This window comes from Tamandua tetradactyla, chromosome 20, assembly GCF_023851605.1.
Source record: "Tamandua tetradactyla isolate mTamTet1 chromosome 20, mTamTet1.pri, whole genome shotgun sequence".
In the NCBI taxonomy this organism is placed as follows: domain Eukaryota; kingdom Metazoa; phylum Chordata; class Mammalia; order Pilosa; family Myrmecophagidae; genus Tamandua; species Tamandua tetradactyla.
This window is the reverse complement of record NC_135346.1, coordinates 23,274,888-23,294,257: the sequence shown is the minus strand read 5'-3', so window position 1 is coordinate 23,294,257 and position 19,370 is coordinate 23,274,888. Positions and strand designations below refer to the sequence as shown.

General features: G+C 39.0%; 1 protein-coding gene across 5 annotated transcripts in view; it reads right to left on the bottom strand.

Annotated features, from left to right (window-relative positions):
* The window catches only part of ARHGAP26 (Rho GTPase activating protein 26), a 466,078-nt gene that overhangs the window by 146,323 nt on the left and 300,385 nt on the right, over nucleotides 1-19,370 (bottom strand). For all 5 annotated transcript variants that reach the window (XM_077137292.1, XM_077137293.1, XM_077137295.1 and 2 more), the window contains exons 15-17: nucleotides 14,202-14,289; nucleotides 12,610-12,668; nucleotides 10,969-11,074 (exon numbers count right to left, since the gene is read on the bottom strand). In XM_077137292.1, the coding sequence (XP_076993407.1) occupies nucleotides 10,969-11,074; nucleotides 12,610-12,668; nucleotides 14,202-14,289 (253 nt within the window). The remainder of the gene's footprint in view (nucleotides 1-10,968; nucleotides 11,075-12,609; nucleotides 12,669-14,201; nucleotides 14,290-19,370) is intronic.

Below are 19,370 nucleotides of genomic sequence, written 5' to 3'. Positions count from 1 at the left end.
CAAGTGCATTACCTAAGAGAGACCATTACAAATCTTCTTACTAGGAATTTTAACCTGAAGTGGCGTCACAAGAGGACAAAGGTGGTTGGAGCAGAGGCAGAGACAAAGGCAGCTGGGGAGGTCTCTCCAAAGGGGCTGTCCACGAGTTCCCTGGATATATATAATAAATCAGATGGTATTATGGAGAAAAATTAAGCAATGCCAGTGTGTAAGGAGAACAAGGCGTGGGGCTGCAATCTTAGAGTGATTAAGTAAACTTCATTGTGGAGGGAAGAGTAGAGGTCAGGTCCAAGGACTGAGAGGCTGAGTTCTGGAGCATAGAAGACTGAGAAGGAGAAGCCAGAGGGATAGGAGAAAAATCAGGTGAGTAAGTTGTTATGGAAGTCAAGTAGAGACAGCAATTCAAGGAGGGGGGTGAGACACTGAGCTAAGTCCTTCCGAATGATCAAGTAAGGGAAGTATGAGACTGATTTAGCAACCTGAGGTCATGGGTGACTTTGGCACAGGGCATTTTAGTGACATAGTGGGGGTAAAAGCCTGAGTGGAACAGGTTCAAGAGACAATGGGAGAAGAGGATTTGAAAACAGTAAGTACAGACAACTATTTCAAGACTTTCTGCTGAAAATTCAGAGCAGAGAAATAGAATGATATCTAGACGGGGATGTGGGATTGAGAAACATTTTTTATTGTTCTTTTGAATTTTAAAGACTGGCAGACATTGCAATGTGCTGTGTGTTGATAGGAATGATTCAGCATAGACAAAAAAATTAGCGATATAGGAAAGAGGGGGAAACTGTGAAAGCTGCGTACCTATGGATGTAATTGTACATTGGCTCTAGGGCCCAAGTGGATGGGCGGGCTTTAGGTCTGAGTAATAACAGTCATCTACAACAAAAAGAGGGAAGACGGAAACATGGGCACAGGTGTGGATTTGGTGGTGGTGGCTTGTGGAAGCTCTCTTATGATTGCACCTATTTTCTCCATGAAAAAGGAAGGGAAGAATGAATGGCCTCAGGCAATGTAACAGAATGTAAGGCAATGGTGAGGGCCCTTGAGGCTGCTTTCCAATATCTGATGGTTCAACCTTACTTTTAATTATGTGAATGACCCAGAATACTTCCAATAAATCCCCTCCATCTACTATTTATTTTTTAATTAGCTAGTGTTGATTTTGGTTGCTTACAATCAAGGAACTTACCAAATATACCAAATTCTCTTGAGGTGTAGGGTGCCCCATATTCTCACTGAAATTCTGACTTTTAAAAAGCAGTGATCCTATATTCTACCAAATATATTTGTCTCCAAATACATTGGAAGATCTGCTTGCAATTTATCAACAAGACCAAATATTTGGGGTTCTTGTACCACCTATTGGACAGAACCAAGAAATAATGACGTATACTTACATTACCAAATTGGAAACTAAATCAGGATGCTAGCCTGTTTGAAGAAAAACATTCTTGTACATGTAAGAAAGCAAAAAGGATCAATACCAAAATTCAAATCATCTGAATATTTCTTCAAATCCTTTTTTTTTAATGTTAAACTACAAAAAGTAACAGAATAAAATAGAATACTTGCACAGCTTTCCTTAGAGTAGTACAGATTGATAACGTCAATTCAGATTTCAATAACTTGGGGCAGGAAATCCACATGAAGACTGCACTAAGGGGTAAACTAGAAGGCAAAGAGAACCATTTTCATTGTGGATGGTAATGTTTAATCTGGGGATGGTGTCTGAGAGGGCAGTCAAGCTGAATAAGAAAGTAGGAAAGTCAGATTCTTCCACAAAGAAAAACGTTTCAAAGATCACAAAGATGAGTGGAAATTTCCAGACTGTGCAGATTAAAAAGAGTCTTCATGATATAATGTGTCCCCCTCCAGGAAATTATGAGTTATTAAACTGCAACAAAGACAGCTGCTTCTGAGATGAAATCAGCCTTGTAACACCAAGAAGCAGGAGGCCGGAGGGTGAGTTGGGGAACAGGAGCTAACCTCCCATGGAAATCACCTCCATACAGTTTGTACTTGCAGGTGTACTGCTCCGTGGGGCATCAGAATCACCATGAGCCCCGAATACTCACAGGGAAGTGTGAGGCCTGGTGTAGGGTGTGACCTGAAACTAGATATGAACGGCTTTCTCCCAGCTGGCCCCGAGCTGGCTCACCTTTTGCTAAGAAGGGCGAGATGCTCAAAGACCTTTGAGCCAAATGCATACAAATTTCCAAGAAAACAAAAGCAAAGGAAAAATAAACACAGGCACAAGAAAAAATTTCCCAAGTGGGCAAGAGTTGTGTCTGCTACGTTTTAAGCACCCAGCTCCAAAGTTTTGCCTTGTCAGAAACAGAAATTTGGAGAAAACTTCATCCGGTCAGTAAGAATGACTTGTGGTTAAATCGCCTGAACAGTTCCCCCATGTTCCTTTGCCTTAAGGCACAGCCCTATGACCCTCTTTCTCTCATCCCCTAATTTCACAAGCAAATTATAGAAGCTACTATTTATTGAGGGTATACTACATGCCAGATACTCTTCTAAGAGCTTTATGCGGATTAATTAATTTAATCATCACAACAACACCGAAAGTAGGTGCTATTATTGTCTTACTTCAGTTTTCTCAGACAGCAGAGACTGAGGTAAAGACTAATATGACACGACTTTATTAGAGGATTCTCAGGAGGAATGAAGCAAGGAAGAATATGTTATAAGCTTGCTGTCCCTTGGTTCAAGTGCCAATACTTGATCAATCTCTTGGGACCATCTTCAAAGAAGCTATATAAAAACTGCTTCTTAGGGTCTCCAGTTCCCATGTCCTATTGGTCAAAGGTTTTCCCTATGAGTGTGAAGAGCCCTTTGCTTCCAAGTTGCACGTTGTAGATGCCATTCTAGGTTCCACTTTGTATTGTGCCTCCCTGGGTTGAGAAATGAGAAGCATGAGGCACATGGTGTGGACAAGAGGCCACAAACCACCAGGCTGCACCTGCAAGAACCTGATTGGAGGCTACAAAGAAGAGGGTACTGCAGGGAAGGCTGGAATACAGTCATGAGAGGCCAAAACAATTTGCTGTGCAAATTTAAAAGTTTCTGATATAATTATTATCATCCCCATTTTCAGGTGAGGAAATTCTGGCATAGACAAGTGAAGTAATTTACACAAGATTACAGAAAAGAGAGATCAAAACCAGGCAATCTGGCTCGAGAACCTTCTCACTTAATCCTGTGCTCTCAGTTCCTACAGAAGAACTGCAACTACCTACAAATATGCCAGATGCCTCACCACAGCTGCTGTGTTTGGACCACACTAGTTTCGCAGATGCAAGTGAATAAGTGTCACAGATAGTACTCACCACTGCAGTGCAAAAAGGATGCAGCAAGAAATAACTTCAGTGCCCCCAAACAATGCAGATGGACCAAGCAGTCATACTGTTCACCCAAAAAAGAAGGGCAATTGATGAACCAGTTCTCAGAGCCAATGCCTAAGAAATCTAGGCTCTGCTAAGGTTTAGCAAGAAGAAGGAGTGGTGTGTTGATATTTGTTATTACTCTCGTTTCACAATTAAAAAGGGAAATAAATGGGGGCAGCAAGTGAGGGGGGGGAAATAGTTTCCTCCTCCCCACCCCTCTCTGAATTTGGGAGGGCACTCCATGGGCTTTAAAAGAGGAAGAGGTATATTAGAGAACAGGAGAGGAAGTCATTGAAAAAAGAAATCCAAACAGAAGTGGAACAACTCAGAGTAAACAACAGATCCAAATCAAAGCAGTTCTCAGACAGTTCAATATTAATAGCTTGAAGTCAAGCATTTCCCCTTTCAGAATAGGTATTTCATGTGATGTGAAAGACTTAGTTTCTTGAATTCAGGAATTTTGTAGATTTATTTTTTTAAAGCAAAAAATATAAGGCCCTTTCCTTAACTTGCCATGAAAGTATCTCTAATTAGCTTTTGCAGGGATAACTGAACTTTTATTTTTCCTTCTCTTAATCCTCAAGGCTAGAAGATCATAGACCAGAGAAATTCCTGGATTGAAAGTGAGTGAAAGTCCTGCAGTTAGGTTAAATAAGAGTTGAGCTCTCAATTTCGCTGCATTTACATTAATTTAAAGTGCTAAATTGCTTGTTTGCTTTAAAATATGTGGTTGTGCTCTTTGCAGTGGCCCTTTAAATAGATTTTCCTCTGGCTCGGCCAAAAATAGCTGAAGAAAATCCTTTGAGAATCCCATTCTTACTCTTAAAAATATACACTCTCTTCCCCACTCCATACACATAAACAGGCCTGGAAGGAGTTTCTCCCACCTCTTCCAGAGACATCCAATCTATTAGAAATAATCAATCTTTTAGGAGAGGAAAAGAGCCAGTCAGGGACATAACTCTCTCAGCCATTTCTGCTTGTTCATTTATGTAACCATCAAATGCCTAGCTCCTCTTTTGGGATAAGCAGAGTGGTAGATGAGGGATTGAAAACTCAAGTGCTTTTGCCACAGCTTAGGCAGGTAGGATGCTAGAGACAAGTGGGTCAAAGAGACACTAGGGACTTTTAGGAACTCAGGGAAGTTAGACAAAGCAAGCCCTAGGGGATAGGGTGCGGCCTCTAATCAGCTCCAGCCATTGTTAGCAAGGAAATCTAAATGTTTCAAGTAAAAGGCTGCTTTTAAATGTTGGAAATCTGTCTATTCAAATATCTACATCAGCAATATGTGGGACAACAATATCAAATGTGTGAGTTACTCTGGCCATAGGTACTTGTTTGCTACCTCTGGGAAGTAAACAAAGACAAGGGAATCAGACTGCCCCTCCCCTGGGAGCTTATGATCCGGTAGGAATGAGAAAACACAACCTGCAAACTGTACCACGAGGTGGAATGGTTAACAGCATAAAGGAGGGAAGGAATGTCTATGAGAGTTCAGGTAAATGAGAGGGCACTTCAGGCAAGAAGGTTTCTTATAGGCAGTGGGACGCAGAACTGAAGCTAGGATGAGGTAGATTCGGGTAGGCAGAAACTAAGGAGGGACCATCCCAGACCCTGGAAAACTAACTGCAAAAGGTAAAAACATAGGGCAAGAGAGACAATGTTTGAGAAATGACAAAGAAAGTATTCATTCTTCTGTCTAAAGAAACTATTCATTCTTCTGTCCAAGAAATATTCACGCGTATCTACTGTGCACCAAGCAGTGAGCATGTGGGACAGAAGACAAGACTGCCAAGTCCAGCTGGGCCAAGCTCAGGCAAGGCCTTAGAGGCCAGATCCAGGGTTTTATCTTAAGAGTAGCATGGAAGGCTTTGAAGTTTCTGAAAGCAGGAGCATCACATGCTGGGATGTGCAGTTTTCAAAGTTCATTGGTGACAGAGCATTCACTCTGCACACTGGAGCGCAGCCAGAGTTCCATAAGGCAGAGAGACCAGGAAGGAGGACTTTTCTATGATGGTAGTAATGGAGATGGAGAAAAAGTGGATGGCTGTGTGACAGAGGTTAAAATCAACAGTTCTATCAGTTTGGGGTGGGAATCAGTGAGGAAAAGGCAAATGGGGATAGAAAATGTGGTCAACGTGGCTCTGTGGGGTATCAGGCCACACCACCAGCGGTCCAGCACCCAAGAGGCTAATTCCGCACGCACAACAGTGGGGTGTCCAGTGATTACTAGAGAGAACAAAGGTTCAGGAGCCAGAGTGTACAGCTGAGGGAAGGCTGCCAGAGAAGCTCAGAGGAGCTTTCCATTTTAGAAAACCATCATCTCAAAAATACTGTTTTCTTTTAAATGTGCTTTGTAAAATTCCACAGCTATTTTGTTTGGAATAGTCTGATGGCAAGGAATTAACTGCTCTTCTCACATGTTCAACATCTCATCATTAAGCTAAATTTTATCTTCTAGCTTTGGGATGGAGGAGGAAGAAATATTAGAGTATTTAAAAGATACATGTTAATGCCAAGTATCAATACTCACTTCTCTTTATTTTGAAGTTCTAAAGAATGCTACTTAACCACCAGGACCCATTCTCCTTTGTTGCCAAGGCCCAGCAATGATTTTCTTTATAACCACAGGCATGAACCCAATTCATTCTGTTCGAGATCATCAAGGAAATATGAATATACCCTTGATTTGTAGGGATGCCTGGAAATACTAGACTCCAGTTGCAGGAATGAGAAAAAACCTAAGCTACTAGATGCTTAGCCCTTGTCAACTTTTGCCAATGCAAGCTATATATTTTTATAATGTCTCAATTGTATGCCAAGCATTTGCCCCACAATATTCCTTCATGATCCCTGCAATTTACAGAATTTTGTCCTTTTTAGAACTATCACAACATGTAATAGATTATTAAAATAAACATTAGGCAATCAGGTAATGAAAAGAACACAAGGAATCGACAAGAGATGATGCAAGTGAATTTTGTCCAGTTTTGCCCTCTTAATATACTCTCCCACTCTCCACCCCCAAAATCTAATAATTTAGTGAAGATATACCCACAATGCAGACGTACTCATCTCCCCTTCCAAACTGGCCTTTTTGTCCCATGTGTCTTGACTGAGTTAATAAACCATGCAAAGATCATTCAATAGACAATGCTTTCTGTTGCGTGTTATTTTACCAATGCTAGATGCAACAGGCACTGTGGGTTGCCTGATCAGAGCAGTGTCTTTATTCTAGTATTCACTGTCTCCTCCAGGTAGCTCAGGTGAATTCTGTTTGGTGTAAAATTATTACAGTGGTCCCAATCTCCTTGTCAGTGATTGTTTTAGGATAAGCATGTAATTTACTTCGGACCAGTGAGAGGTGATAGGAAGTCTACTGAAAAGATGTTGGGAAAAGTTATCATCTTAGCTGTTAAAAAGAGACTCACAGAAGAAACAGTGCCTTTTCTGCCTCCGGACAGCCACTTATCTGCAAGGACATGATGCAGCATCTTATAGACCATGAGAGGAGCTAGCCAATACAATGAGGCTGGCTGAACAGGGACATGGAAATGTTCATGAGTCCTGCATGAGCTGAGAAGGTAACCAACCCCAACTGACTTTGTGCAGTGAGACAAAATGGTTTATTTTTTAAGCCACTTGAATTGAATTTTCTGTTTCTTGCAGCCCAAAGAATACTAAATTGTATAATACCTCTTTGCAGAGGCAAAAGAGGGCTTGGCCTCTGCGGCAACACCCTAACAATAGAGGAACAGCTGCTCCCAAAAAATAAAGAGACAAAGACTTATTTCTCAGTAAGTGCTTTGGGAAAACCAGCTGTGAAAAGGTATTTTTAATACCTACTCTTGATGTATGGAGAGTCCTTTGAAATCCTCTCATACAGCATAAACACTGTAATAAAGATACAATGACCCACTATGAATGGTATGTGGGGGGATATACAAAATACTTGGAGTCATCATAATATGTAAACATTAGAGAACTACCATGAAATTAGTTTTTATTACTCATCTATTCTTATTTCCTTCTACAGTTATAAGTTTGGGAGATTTTTTCTCCCCTCTCCCTCTGCCCCATGCCTTCTACCTGAAGAATCACATGGTTGGAAGGGAAATCAGAATCCTAGAGCTGAAAGAAGTTGAATGATTTGCACAATGTCCCACAGCTGGCTGGGGATGATCTTCTTTATCACTAAAAATGTCCTATGCATCATTTTATAACAATGCCAATTGCTGAAAACTCAATATAATGTAAAGTAGAATTGCAAAGACTTGGAAAGTCAAAACCAGATTTTTTTTAATAGGTTTAATTATGACCAAAAAAAAAAATCTCCCTTTTGAAATTACTGCTTCAAAACAGAGCTTCTTTCTATTTCTAAATGATCCTAGATCCCAATCCATCCCAATCAAAACCATTTCTCTCTCCTAGACAGCCCATGCTCTTGGCTAGTGGTTCTTAAAAGGCTACCTGTATAATAATTTCCTGGGAAATAATATAGAAATGCAGATTCCCAGGCAGAGAATCTGATTTAGTAGAGCAGGGTGGGACCCAGTCATGCTGATATAAACGAGCACCTCATGGAATTCAGATGTCGAGGATGCCCAGAACATGCTCTGAGGCGCATGGTCCTAGACTGTACACTAAATTCCAAGTCCGAATAGAAAACATCTAATTATCATAGTAGATTTATGCTGGAACAAAAATATGGGCATGGTTGCCTATAATTCTCATGTTCCCTCTGAGGTCTGAAACAAACCCAACTGCTCTGTGATTTGGATAGACTCTGGAAGTCATTTGTTTTGGAGGTTCTGGGTTTTTAATTCAGCCCTCTTAAGACTTTCTTTTTCCTCTGAAGGCACCTCTACTTAGGATTAGATACAAAACACCTTAATTCTCCTATAAATCTAGAGAAAATCAATTTTGGAAAATGTTTTTAAATGGAGTACTTTAAAAATGATACAATACAAAATATCTTGCCTTTGAACCAGATGTCTGAGATACACAGGGCAAACACAGTAAGTAATGAAAGAAATAAACACTGGGTTTTCCAGCAGAACCAGTCTTGAAACCAAAACTTAGGAAGGAAGCTGACCATTAAATAAGTGGACCAGAGGAACAATAGCTCAGGCGTATCCTAGGTTAAGTTTAAACCTGAGAAAACTGCAATTAAACAGACAAACCCCTTGTCCCAAGTTAACATTGCCTTACTGCTTAATTTTAAAACAAGGACAGTGCTGTAACTGAGAATATAGAGTTTTAGTGGAATTTTAGAATTTCTCTGGGTACCAAAGAATTTTTTTTCAGACTAAAGTAAATACTCCTTCCTAGGCCCAGCAGTGTTCAGTTAAACCTCCCAGACATTTTTAAATTGGGTAGCCCCAGAGACCAAGAATCCAGCATGCCAAGAATCTGAGTTTTTGTGTTTTGACATCAGTTCTGACCAATTCACATTACAGCTATGAGAGGAGCTTGTCTACATCTAGATTTCTCAACGATAAATAAAGAAATGCCACAAAACCTCACAAAACAAAAGTAGATCATTGTCAAGTATCAAAGGCAAGCCATCATGCTCCAGAAATGCAATGTAATAAATAACCACCACAACAAAACTGGTTAAAAGGCAAAAAGTCTAGTCTATATAACCATAACTTGCATACCCCATTTGAGTACTCTTTGGGTTATAATCAAGATGGATTATGAACTTAATGGGACTGGGAGACCAAAGGGTAGAGAGAGGGGGAGAAAGTCAACCATTCATCAGCAGATGAACAGGACCAACTATTTCAGATCTACCTTAAGGTTTGGTTTTTTATTTGTTTGTTTGTTTTAAAAATGTTTTGCTTTAAAGATTCCTAACAATCCTTAGGCAATTTAAAAATGGAAGAAATTCAATACTGGCCCCATGCCTTCAGCTGGATCACCATTTGCTCTTGGGCTTTCACAGTCAAATTAAACTCTCATTCCAGTTGCACAGCTTGAAAAAAAAACCACTGCTTGCAGCTGGTACCTAACCCTTCTCCTCCAGCTGCTCCCAGCAGATTTGGAGACTGACTTAAGACCCAGTGGCTATGAGGCAGTCATGAGAGTCCCCACATATATTTGGCTGAAGTGTGTACCAGGAACTTCCTCTGTTTGGGCACATGCCCTTCAAGTGTGCATGGTTTTGCAACTAAAATCTAAACAAGCTTTTCTATTTAACAAATGCCTGACTCCAGGTTGTGTGGAATAGGCACTAAACCATCATCTCAGAGCATCTGGAGTTATTTTTTAAAGCCCAGCTCCCATTATTTTAAACACACTTCATCAGGATTTTCTGACATTTTCTGGGCATTCTCCCTGCAAACTTACAAGTTCTCTGCTATGCTTCTCAATTGTTTCTACACAGATAGTTCTGATAGTGACATGGCAAGAAAAAAAAATTGGCCAATAAAGTAGTGACCCTTGATTCTGCCCAATTGCTTCTCACCAACACACAAAATACTCTAGTTTCCTCATAATTAGTACACACGGAAATCTTTATGGTAACATAAGTACTCTTCCCCCAAAGGCTAATATCAAGTGCCTGACAGAAATATGAAAACTAATCATCACATTCTCCCTCGTAGAGTATCAACTTAGCCCAAAGAAATAACTTAATGGCATGAACAAAGTGCAGGTCAGAGTCAAATTTATAACCCATTAGTTCAGCAGAACTTAGGGCTTAATGATTTATGTTAGCTGTCTTTTTTTTTTTTGCTCCAGTGTCCAATCAAGACCATTCCACAAAGTCAATGGAAGATTAGAATATATGCACATGTAGTGACTGATCCTGCAAGGGAAATCAGCAAGACCATTCCAAAAAGGTCAAGCAACAGATAATATACAGAAATTCAAAACCATCCAAGAGAATATACACTCCTATCAGGAAAATCAGGCCCCACTGAATGCCTTGATTATCTCAGAGGGCAAGTGAGAATTTGTGCAAAAAAATTTCTTTATTTTCTATTCCTCTTAAAAGACATTAATAATTCAATACATATAACTTCTTTATCAGTGACCTTTACAGATAAAGGAGGGGCCTATTATCCATATTTGACAGATGAAGAAAGAAGGGAATAGAGACATTAGTAACTGTCCAGCATAAGTTAAGTAACTTGTTGAGAACAGATTCAACTCTTGAGTCCAGGCCTCCTTACTATAAATTCAAGTTCTGTAAACATATCACATCCCCTTGTTTGTCCTTGATCAACACAAGAATACATAACTCCTGAAAACTCTGCTCAGTGGCCTGGTATCATGGATGACATGCTCTGATTTGTCCTTAATCATCACAAAGAAAGAAATCAGGATATTCTGTGGGGTAACCTGAGGCATAGGCACTTCCTCAATCTCCTCTGCAAAGATCATCTGGCATTTGCTGCTGTTAGCCACTGCAGTTAACATTTCACACACTTCTTTCCTCAGCTTCCAGCATACCCGATGCAATTCCATAGTGGGAGGGGGCAATATAAGGAGAATAAGCTTTACTGCTAAGATAAGAACTTTCTAAGGGAGAGAAAAGGGCAGCAGTCGATCTTAAACCTACTTTGCCAAGTGGTTCATGAGCAGCTGCAACATCTGCCGATTTTTCTCAGGGAGTCGATGAACAAGGCTGTGGATTTCAGAGACCCTAGACTCCTGGTTCTCCAGCTCTGCAAAGGAAGGAGGGAGTAGTAGTATTTCATGGGTATTCCAACTAAACCAGTTTAGAAGACAAAATCAAGGGAAACCAAGGGTTGGGCATAACAGATGGAGGACTTCTTGAAGATTTATGATCCTGTCCTGTGTACTGCATGACTAGATCTAGAAGACTTTTTAATAGAACTCTCTGTAACAGAGTTCATCAAAAATGTGACTGTCAAAAAATTCAAGCCAAAATGATGACGTGATGAAATGGAACCAGTCAACTGCACACCCAGAGCAGAAATGAACTCAGGAGCAGCTGGTTCCCTAGAGTGACGACTTCATTTCAAGGAAGGAAAGAACTTTATGCACTTGTCAAGTAATAAACAAATCGTACACAAACAACACTGTAAGAGTCTCAAATATCAAAATAATACCTTCAGACAGCATGAAAAAAATCAAAGGAAACAACCAGCTATTCTCAAGTCATGTGTGACAACCGCCTGGTAGAAACAGCAATCATAGATCAAATTCTTAAATCTATCTTCCAGCCTATAACCCAATCATGACTTGTCAATGTTTTCTTGGCTGAAGTTGGGTAAGTGGTTTGGTTTCTCTGGGAAACTGACTGACGGTACTTACCATACCTATTTATAGAACTGATGTGAGGTTTAATTAGAGAATGATTGCTATGGGCTTGGAATTTCTCTGAGAAAGAAATCATACAAACACCATTTCTACTTCCATGTTTCTCCCATGCCTTTCTCCTTCCTGTGTTATGGGGTGACTACTAGGAGATAAGCCAGGTACAACTAAATTAGGCCAGTAGAGGTTACCAAGGTAAACAAAATTCAAAAGCTTAAAGGATCCGGGGAGAGGCACAGGCTATTGACATAATAGCACTGTGAGGATTCAGGCCAGATTTAAATCTGATAGAGAATTTTACTGTTCTCTTATAGGCGGCCTGCCCCACAAAGACAGATTCCAGTATAGTTAGGGTAGCTTGTATCTAATACCAACGCATCTTAATAGCAATAATATTATACTAAGATAATAAGGCTGAAGAATGATCAGAAGCTGTAAATGGAAGACATGATAGAAAAAGGACTGTGAAATTATATAAATGATGTCATATTCAGGGAAACACTTCCAATGCTCAATTTAGGTAATGTGCAATATCTGATTCATCCTGCAAAATGCTGCTTAACGGCTGGGAAAAAGCAAGGAGTAAAGAATTCCAATAATCAAAACTAGAAAGGCAAACTTGCATTTCTTCCCTCCCCTCACTTTCCACCCAAGAAAAGAAAACACTTCCAAAGTTTCTCCCCTTTACTGTAAAGTCAACGCAGCGGCAAAGCCTATAGCAACCCCAATTTGTTTTCATTCTTATTCTGTGTCAGAGTCTCATGAGCATGAATGTGGGCAGTTTTCATACAGAATATCAAGGGTTAGAGGATATTTATTTTGGGAATACTGACTATATATGTATGTTTATTTGTCTGTTTGAAATAGAAAAATCTATTCTTTGCCCCTTAAAACTGTTTGTGACAAAAAGCAAACTTACTTGCTGCTTTGATGAAACTTCTTTGAAATTGGTACATCATGAGTGGTCCTGGAAGCATTCTGGAATAAAAGGATAGAGATTAGGTAGTTTTAAGAAGAAATAATCAACAATATCTCTAAACAGCAGCCTAAAGACAGCCACATTTCTCTAAGACAAACATCACAGGAAAACAATAGAAACTCAACTTAGTTCAACTTAGTTTCCCAAATAAAAGGGCCCTAAGATTTCACCTGAAAAATTCTGCTCTCTCCTTTTTTTGTTAAAGGAATGGAAACAACTATATTTCATATTCACAACTAGAAAAGTGCTAATGCAAAAGGCTAGCACAAAGCAAGAGATTTCCTTTTCAATCAGTGACTCACCTGTCAACAAGGGCATTTTAAGATGTGCCTGAGAAACAGGCAACTAACTAAACACTTGTAACAACCTGTGCTTAAACTCTCATCTTCGCAGCAGCTTGATTTTAGAATCAGTTAACTGGGAATGCTGAGAGACTTTATAGATGTTTTTGTGGGTGAATTCACTACGTGGTATTGCTCCAGAATGCCAAAGGGCCAAAACCCCAACATAGGTTTGATACAAGCAAATTTATACCTGCTGAGGCATGAATACTTTTAGCTATCAACTTGAGCTTTTCCTGATGGTCCAAATAATGAGCTTCTCAACAGACTTTACACTACTCTTGGCTTAGATTTTATTTTATTCTCATTGGTTCTCCTAACTCAACTCTTAGCATTTTATTTTACTGTTAACTTCAAGATCTTTCCACCAATAACACCTAAATCACCAATTCTTCTGCTGTGAACTTCCCCTTTTGCTTTCTAGACAAGCAAATCTTTACAATGCCTCTATGAATACTTAGCAATTCATGATAACAGTTTTCCTTTCTGTTTTAAAACTAGATGTGCTTCCCCCTTCTGGAGTAAAAAGAATTACAGTATTCTTTTCCTTTAACGTCAGCCTAAATTTCAGTCTATCCATGAAACTGAGACGCAGACAGTTAGTCATCTCCCCTAACTTAATAATCCAGGGAGAAGTAGAGAGATAGCAGTAATATCATATATATTATAACAAAGGAAAACAATTTTCTTTCCAGTAAAGTAATATTTTTCCTTTCTAAGCAGAAGGAGTCATGAGAGTTCCACGAAGTTCTCATTTTTAAGGACTGATGTCAGCAATATACTTCTATCTGTGTAATGTACAAAACTTGCGAAATTCCTTGGGGGTATAATCATGCATTCTCATCAGAATATGAGACATGATTCCTTGTTTTCTTAATAGATTATTTAGGGATTTCAAGGAAGACCACATTTTAGATGAAGGCCTTCTCTGAAGGCTAGCTATCACTCTAGCTTCGTATAAAGAGCAAGGCTTCCTAAATCACTTACAACAGCATTGCACAATGCTGACCTATCAACCATGGGCAATACACAATCAGTTTGACCAGCAGAGCTAACTTCAGCCACGCAGAAGCTGTTTCTACATCTCATTCACCCACCCAACAGCTCTCTGGAGGCTGAAAATAAAACTGCTCTCTTCCTGATTGCATGATAACATGCTGGCACCATGCCTTACAAATGGAAAGTCCCCACCTTAGGTAGGTCTTCAGAGCACTTGTGATGGTCTTTATCTCCCATTCGGCACAGATATCCGTTTCTGTTTCAGACGCCGTTTTAGGGTCTAAAATGAAGAAAAGACAATTTTTAAAGTTGAGCACGAAGCACAGTAATCCATAAAACCCACACATAAAAGCATTCAACCTCCCTAGTAACAAAAAAAAAGGCAAATTAAAACAAAAATGATATATTTTTGTCTATTAAATTAAGAAAATGTTTAAAATCTCAAATATCTATGGCTGCCAAGGATACAGTCAGACTGATCCGCTCATAAATTGCTAAAGGCAGTGTAGATGCAACATTCTGAACAGCAATTTGGCAATATCTATCAGGAGTCGTAAAAATGTTTGAACTGGTAATCCCACATCTCACGGTCTATCCCCAGGAAATTAGATAAGACATGAGAAAAGTTACACACCCAAAAAATGTTCAACATACACTATTCTTTTTAACAGTAGAAAAAAATAAAAAAGAATACAACCTAAATGTCCAATGATAGGATGATGAAGTTAACTGCCTGCCTGATGGAACATGAAATAGCCATTTAAATGATAATGATGACTGTATAGCAACATGGAAATTGCTTAAGGTATCAAGCAAAAATATGAAGAAATTAAAGCTTATGAGAAACTCATATGAACAAAGACTGAAAGGAAATATTCTAAAATTAAAATCATGGTTGTGTTTGAGTGGTGAAATTTTGTTTTTTCTATTTTTAAACTGCCTATAATTTGATTCCATTTTTTTATATTTTTTAAGATTGCCTCAAGCACAGAAGTGCAGTGAGAACCATCCATAATTGTATCATCTCCTGATAATTTCTTCTTTTGTCTCCTCTTGCTTGGATTTTGACACAAATGTGTGTATTTTTAAATAACTGTGTATTGAAAAAGAAGAGGAGACATCATTCTTTTAGTCTTCCTGAGCAGCGCACAGGAAAGTGAGAATGAGAGACAGAGAATGGAGAGTAAGGCCTGCTTCACCAGTCAGCAGAACCCATCTAATTGCTGGTGAGACATCAGGTCACGCACAAACTGGAGGGAGGGACATGTTATCTTTCGAGGCATTTAAGAGAGAGGTTAGCTCTTCTTACTGGCTAAAGGGCTAGCTATTTGTCTCCCAGTTCCTATTCCATTTTCTTTCTACATAGCCCACATTTTTCAGTTGGGACTCTGTCGTTTTCTTATTCCAAGTCCATATACTTGGGTCAGCTTCCACCCTTCCAAGGATGGGGAATGAGATACAACATTCCCAGTCAAAGCCCAGCACCTCTCTGGACACAGAGACTGATTCAGGCATGGACCAAGACCTAAACCTTAAGCCAGTCTAATCACAATAAACTTTAGGACTTTTCCAGGACATGAGGAAAAAGACATCTGCTGTTTCCTGCTGAGTACCTGGGAGGTTATGCACCTGTCAGGTGCCACCAAGTCGATTCTGAGAGTCTGGCAGACAGAGCGAGAGAGGAGAGCAGTGGAGATTCAGGGCCTCAGTGACATGAGCCCTGGTATCTGGCCATACCTTTTCAATTATGACAGCCAACAAACTCCTTTAATCTGGTTTAGGTTAACTGATATATCAGGTAATTAGAGACAGCCACTGGACTGTCTTTCTGGACAGCCTCCAAGAAGAATTTAGAAAGTCAAATACAGAAAGAGTTTTTTCTCACAGGACCAAAAGCCTTTTAGCTGGAAAGGGGAATGAGTCAGTACTGCTTTAGCCTTGTAGGAAAAGGGAGCTCAAAAGTAGCTTAAGGAAATCACCTATTTCCCTAATTAAGGTAACAAATCCACGCGGTACCTACTGCTGTCAAGGTGTGCCCCTGAAACACACTGGGAGATGAGAAAAGAAAGGGCCCCAGCTCATCAAAAAGTTTGGCTTCTAAAGGCAGAACATCTATGTGAAGTTTATGGGTGAAAATGGGCAATAATCAAGTCAGACAAAACAAACAAGGAACAACTTTAAAAGCATGACTTTATTTCTAGGGCCAGGGAATAGCAAATTCCATCAGTCCATCAGAGCAAATTTCTGAAAAGTGCACAAAATAGTCATTTTCCTAATATCTAAAACCTCTGCAGCTTTATTTCCTTCCTTTCTTCATCATCTCACAGTCCTTCAATGGTTACTTCTATATGAAGTGTGTGTACCAAAACATTTTGCTTAGCATGACTTTTTTCCTCCCCACCCCCATCACTCCTGGAGAGCTGCCACACTGCATGATTCCTGGAGGCAAGACAAATGTTACTGTACATTTTTCTGCGGAATGAACCAATTTCTACCCAAGAAGAGTGAACATGACACTAAACAAGCAGCAGTTGGCAGGTCTGGGAGTTGTGAACTGTTCCTTGAACCACATTTAGTAAACTAATGATTAGATTCCACTTATTCGGGCTCGGTAACCATAGGAATATTGTGTAACATTACAGAAGGAAGCATCAAATTACAGCCTGGCTAAAGAGCTTTTTATAGCATTGATGAGGCAAGTCTCATAACTTGAGCATGTACATTTTTGATTCATTTACTATCCAAACTAAACTGAATATAGCCTCCCAAGCTACCCCATTTTCAGAAAGTGCTGCCAACTTCCACACCTCCCCTTACCTACAGAGGCTTTCTGGTGGCATCTGCATAGGTTGTAGAGACAAAATTTACAATTTTCTTTAAACCTCATTACATTTCTTCCCACCACATCACTTGACCATTGCAGTATGTAGTGAAACTGACCTATACTAGAAGTCCAGTGTACAAAGAAGACATCATGAGGGGAAAGGGCAATGAGTATATTTCCTCCTCAACCTACTACCACACAAAATCAGAAAAACAGGAAGCAGAGACTAGAAGAAGAGATTACAGAAGGAAGTGGTCTTAGGAACATCACACTGGATCAGTCCCAAGATCCATCTAGTCCAGTATTGTGTGGCTGACAGAGACATTGAAGGATGTTCTGGAAGAAATAATCAGGAAATTCACCTATGCACTCCTATTCCTAGTCACACATAATAATGTATGCAAATTCATCACTGTTCCTCTTTAATTGAGAAGGAAATATGTGCATATGGTTGAAAATAATAATTCAAACCAAACAAATAGCTATAGGTTAAGTCTTTCCTACCCTACAGGCAATTGCTAATACGTTTTTTTTTTTTTTCTTATGTGTGGGTATTCTTTCTCTAAAAGTCTATGCACATACAAACATATATATGAATTCATATTGCTTTTTAAAAATGCAAATGGAAGCGCATTATACATGCCATTCTCTGTGTTGCTATTTTCATTAAAGAATGTCTTAGAAATTGTTCCACATAGGCACACAAATATATCTACATACAGTATTTCATAATATATAATGTATAATAATCAATGTTTCCTTTTAATGGAAATTGAGGTCATTCCGTTTTTTTTCTTTGATAAACAATAAGGTAAACTACTATACCTTTGTACATGCTTTATAGAAGACATTCATAGAAGTGGAATTTCTGGGTCCAAAGATAAATATATTTTTAATTCTGAAAGAAATTGCCCAACTGCCCTTAAGAAGTTGTGCCACTATATGAAAGTATGAGAGTTGACTCCTTCCCCACTTCTTTGACAATGATATGTAATCAAACACTTTCCTCTTAGCCAATCTCATAGATAAAAATAAGTAATCACATTGTTTTAATTTGCAATCCTTTAATGAGGGAGGTTGGGAATCCATTCCTGTGTGTGTGTGTGTTTGTTTTTGTTTTTGCATGGGCAGGCACCGGGAATCCTGTGTGTAGGTTTTTAAAGTCAAGTTTAATGAGGTATAGTTATCCTCCTAAAATGCACAGTTTCATGATTTTTGACAAATGTAAACAGTCATGCAGTTATCACCACAGCTAAGATAACGAACATTTCCATCACCCCATAAACTTTCCTCATGCTCCTTTGGAGTCACTGCCCTCCCTCCACCTCCAGCTCCTGGGAATCACTTTCATTGGGCACATGTTTTCGAAATCCATTCATGTTGTTGCATATACCAATAGTTCATTTCTTTTTATTTCTGAGTAGTACTGTATTTTATGGACATACCACAATTTGTTTATCCATTCACTAGCTGATGGACATTTGAGTTACAACCAGTTTGGGGCTGTTAAGAATAAAGGTACTAGGAACATTTGCATACAGTTTACTATATACAGGACTACATTTTCATCTCAGGTAAATGCCTAGGAGTGAAGTAGGAAGAGGTACTTAGGAGTGGGTCACATGTTAATTGGGTTTTACTTTACCAGGTGGGCCATTTTGCACTCCCACCAGCAATACGTGAGAATTCTAGTTGGTTCATTTTCTCAACAACACTTTATATGGCCAGTCTTTTTTTTTAGTTTTAGCCATTCTAATAGCTGTGTTGTGCTATCTTATTTTTAAAATTTTCATTTTTCTAATTATGAATGATGTTGATCATCTTTTCATGTGCTTTTTGGTCATTCACGAAATACTTGCTAAAATATTTTGTCCATTTTAAAAATTGGTGTGGTTGGTTATGTTTCTATTATTGATTTGCAAGAGGTTTTTTTAAATATATTTTAATGCAAATCACTTACAGTATGTTTTGCAAATATTTTTTTTCTGATCTATAATTTGACTTTTTTCTTAGCAGTGTCTTTTAAAAAGTAGAAGTTTTAAATGTTGACAAAGTTCAATTTATCAGCTTTTTTTATGCCATCTGTTTCTTGTGCTCTAAGGAATGTTTTCTTAAACCAAGGTCATAAAGTTTTTCTCTCACATTTTCTTCATGACTTTTACAGTGTTAGCTTTTATGTGTAGGAATATGACACATTTTGAGTTAATTTTTGCATATAAGGGTTCATATTCATTTTTCCCAAATCAATGCCCTATATGAATGATACCATTTGTTGAAAAGATTATGCTTTCTCCATTGATTACCTTGATACCTTTATCAAGCTCAAATGATCATATATGTTGAGGAGTATTTCTGGACTCTCTTGTCTGTCCCATTGACCTACATATCTATTCCTAGGAAATACCATGGTCTTCTTTTCCTGCATATAAAAGTGAATTGGGGCTGGAGACCTGGGTTCGATTCCCAGTGCCTGCCCATGCCAAAAAAAAAAAAGAAGAAGAATTGGAGGTGCATGGGTGGTTCAGTGGTAGAATGCT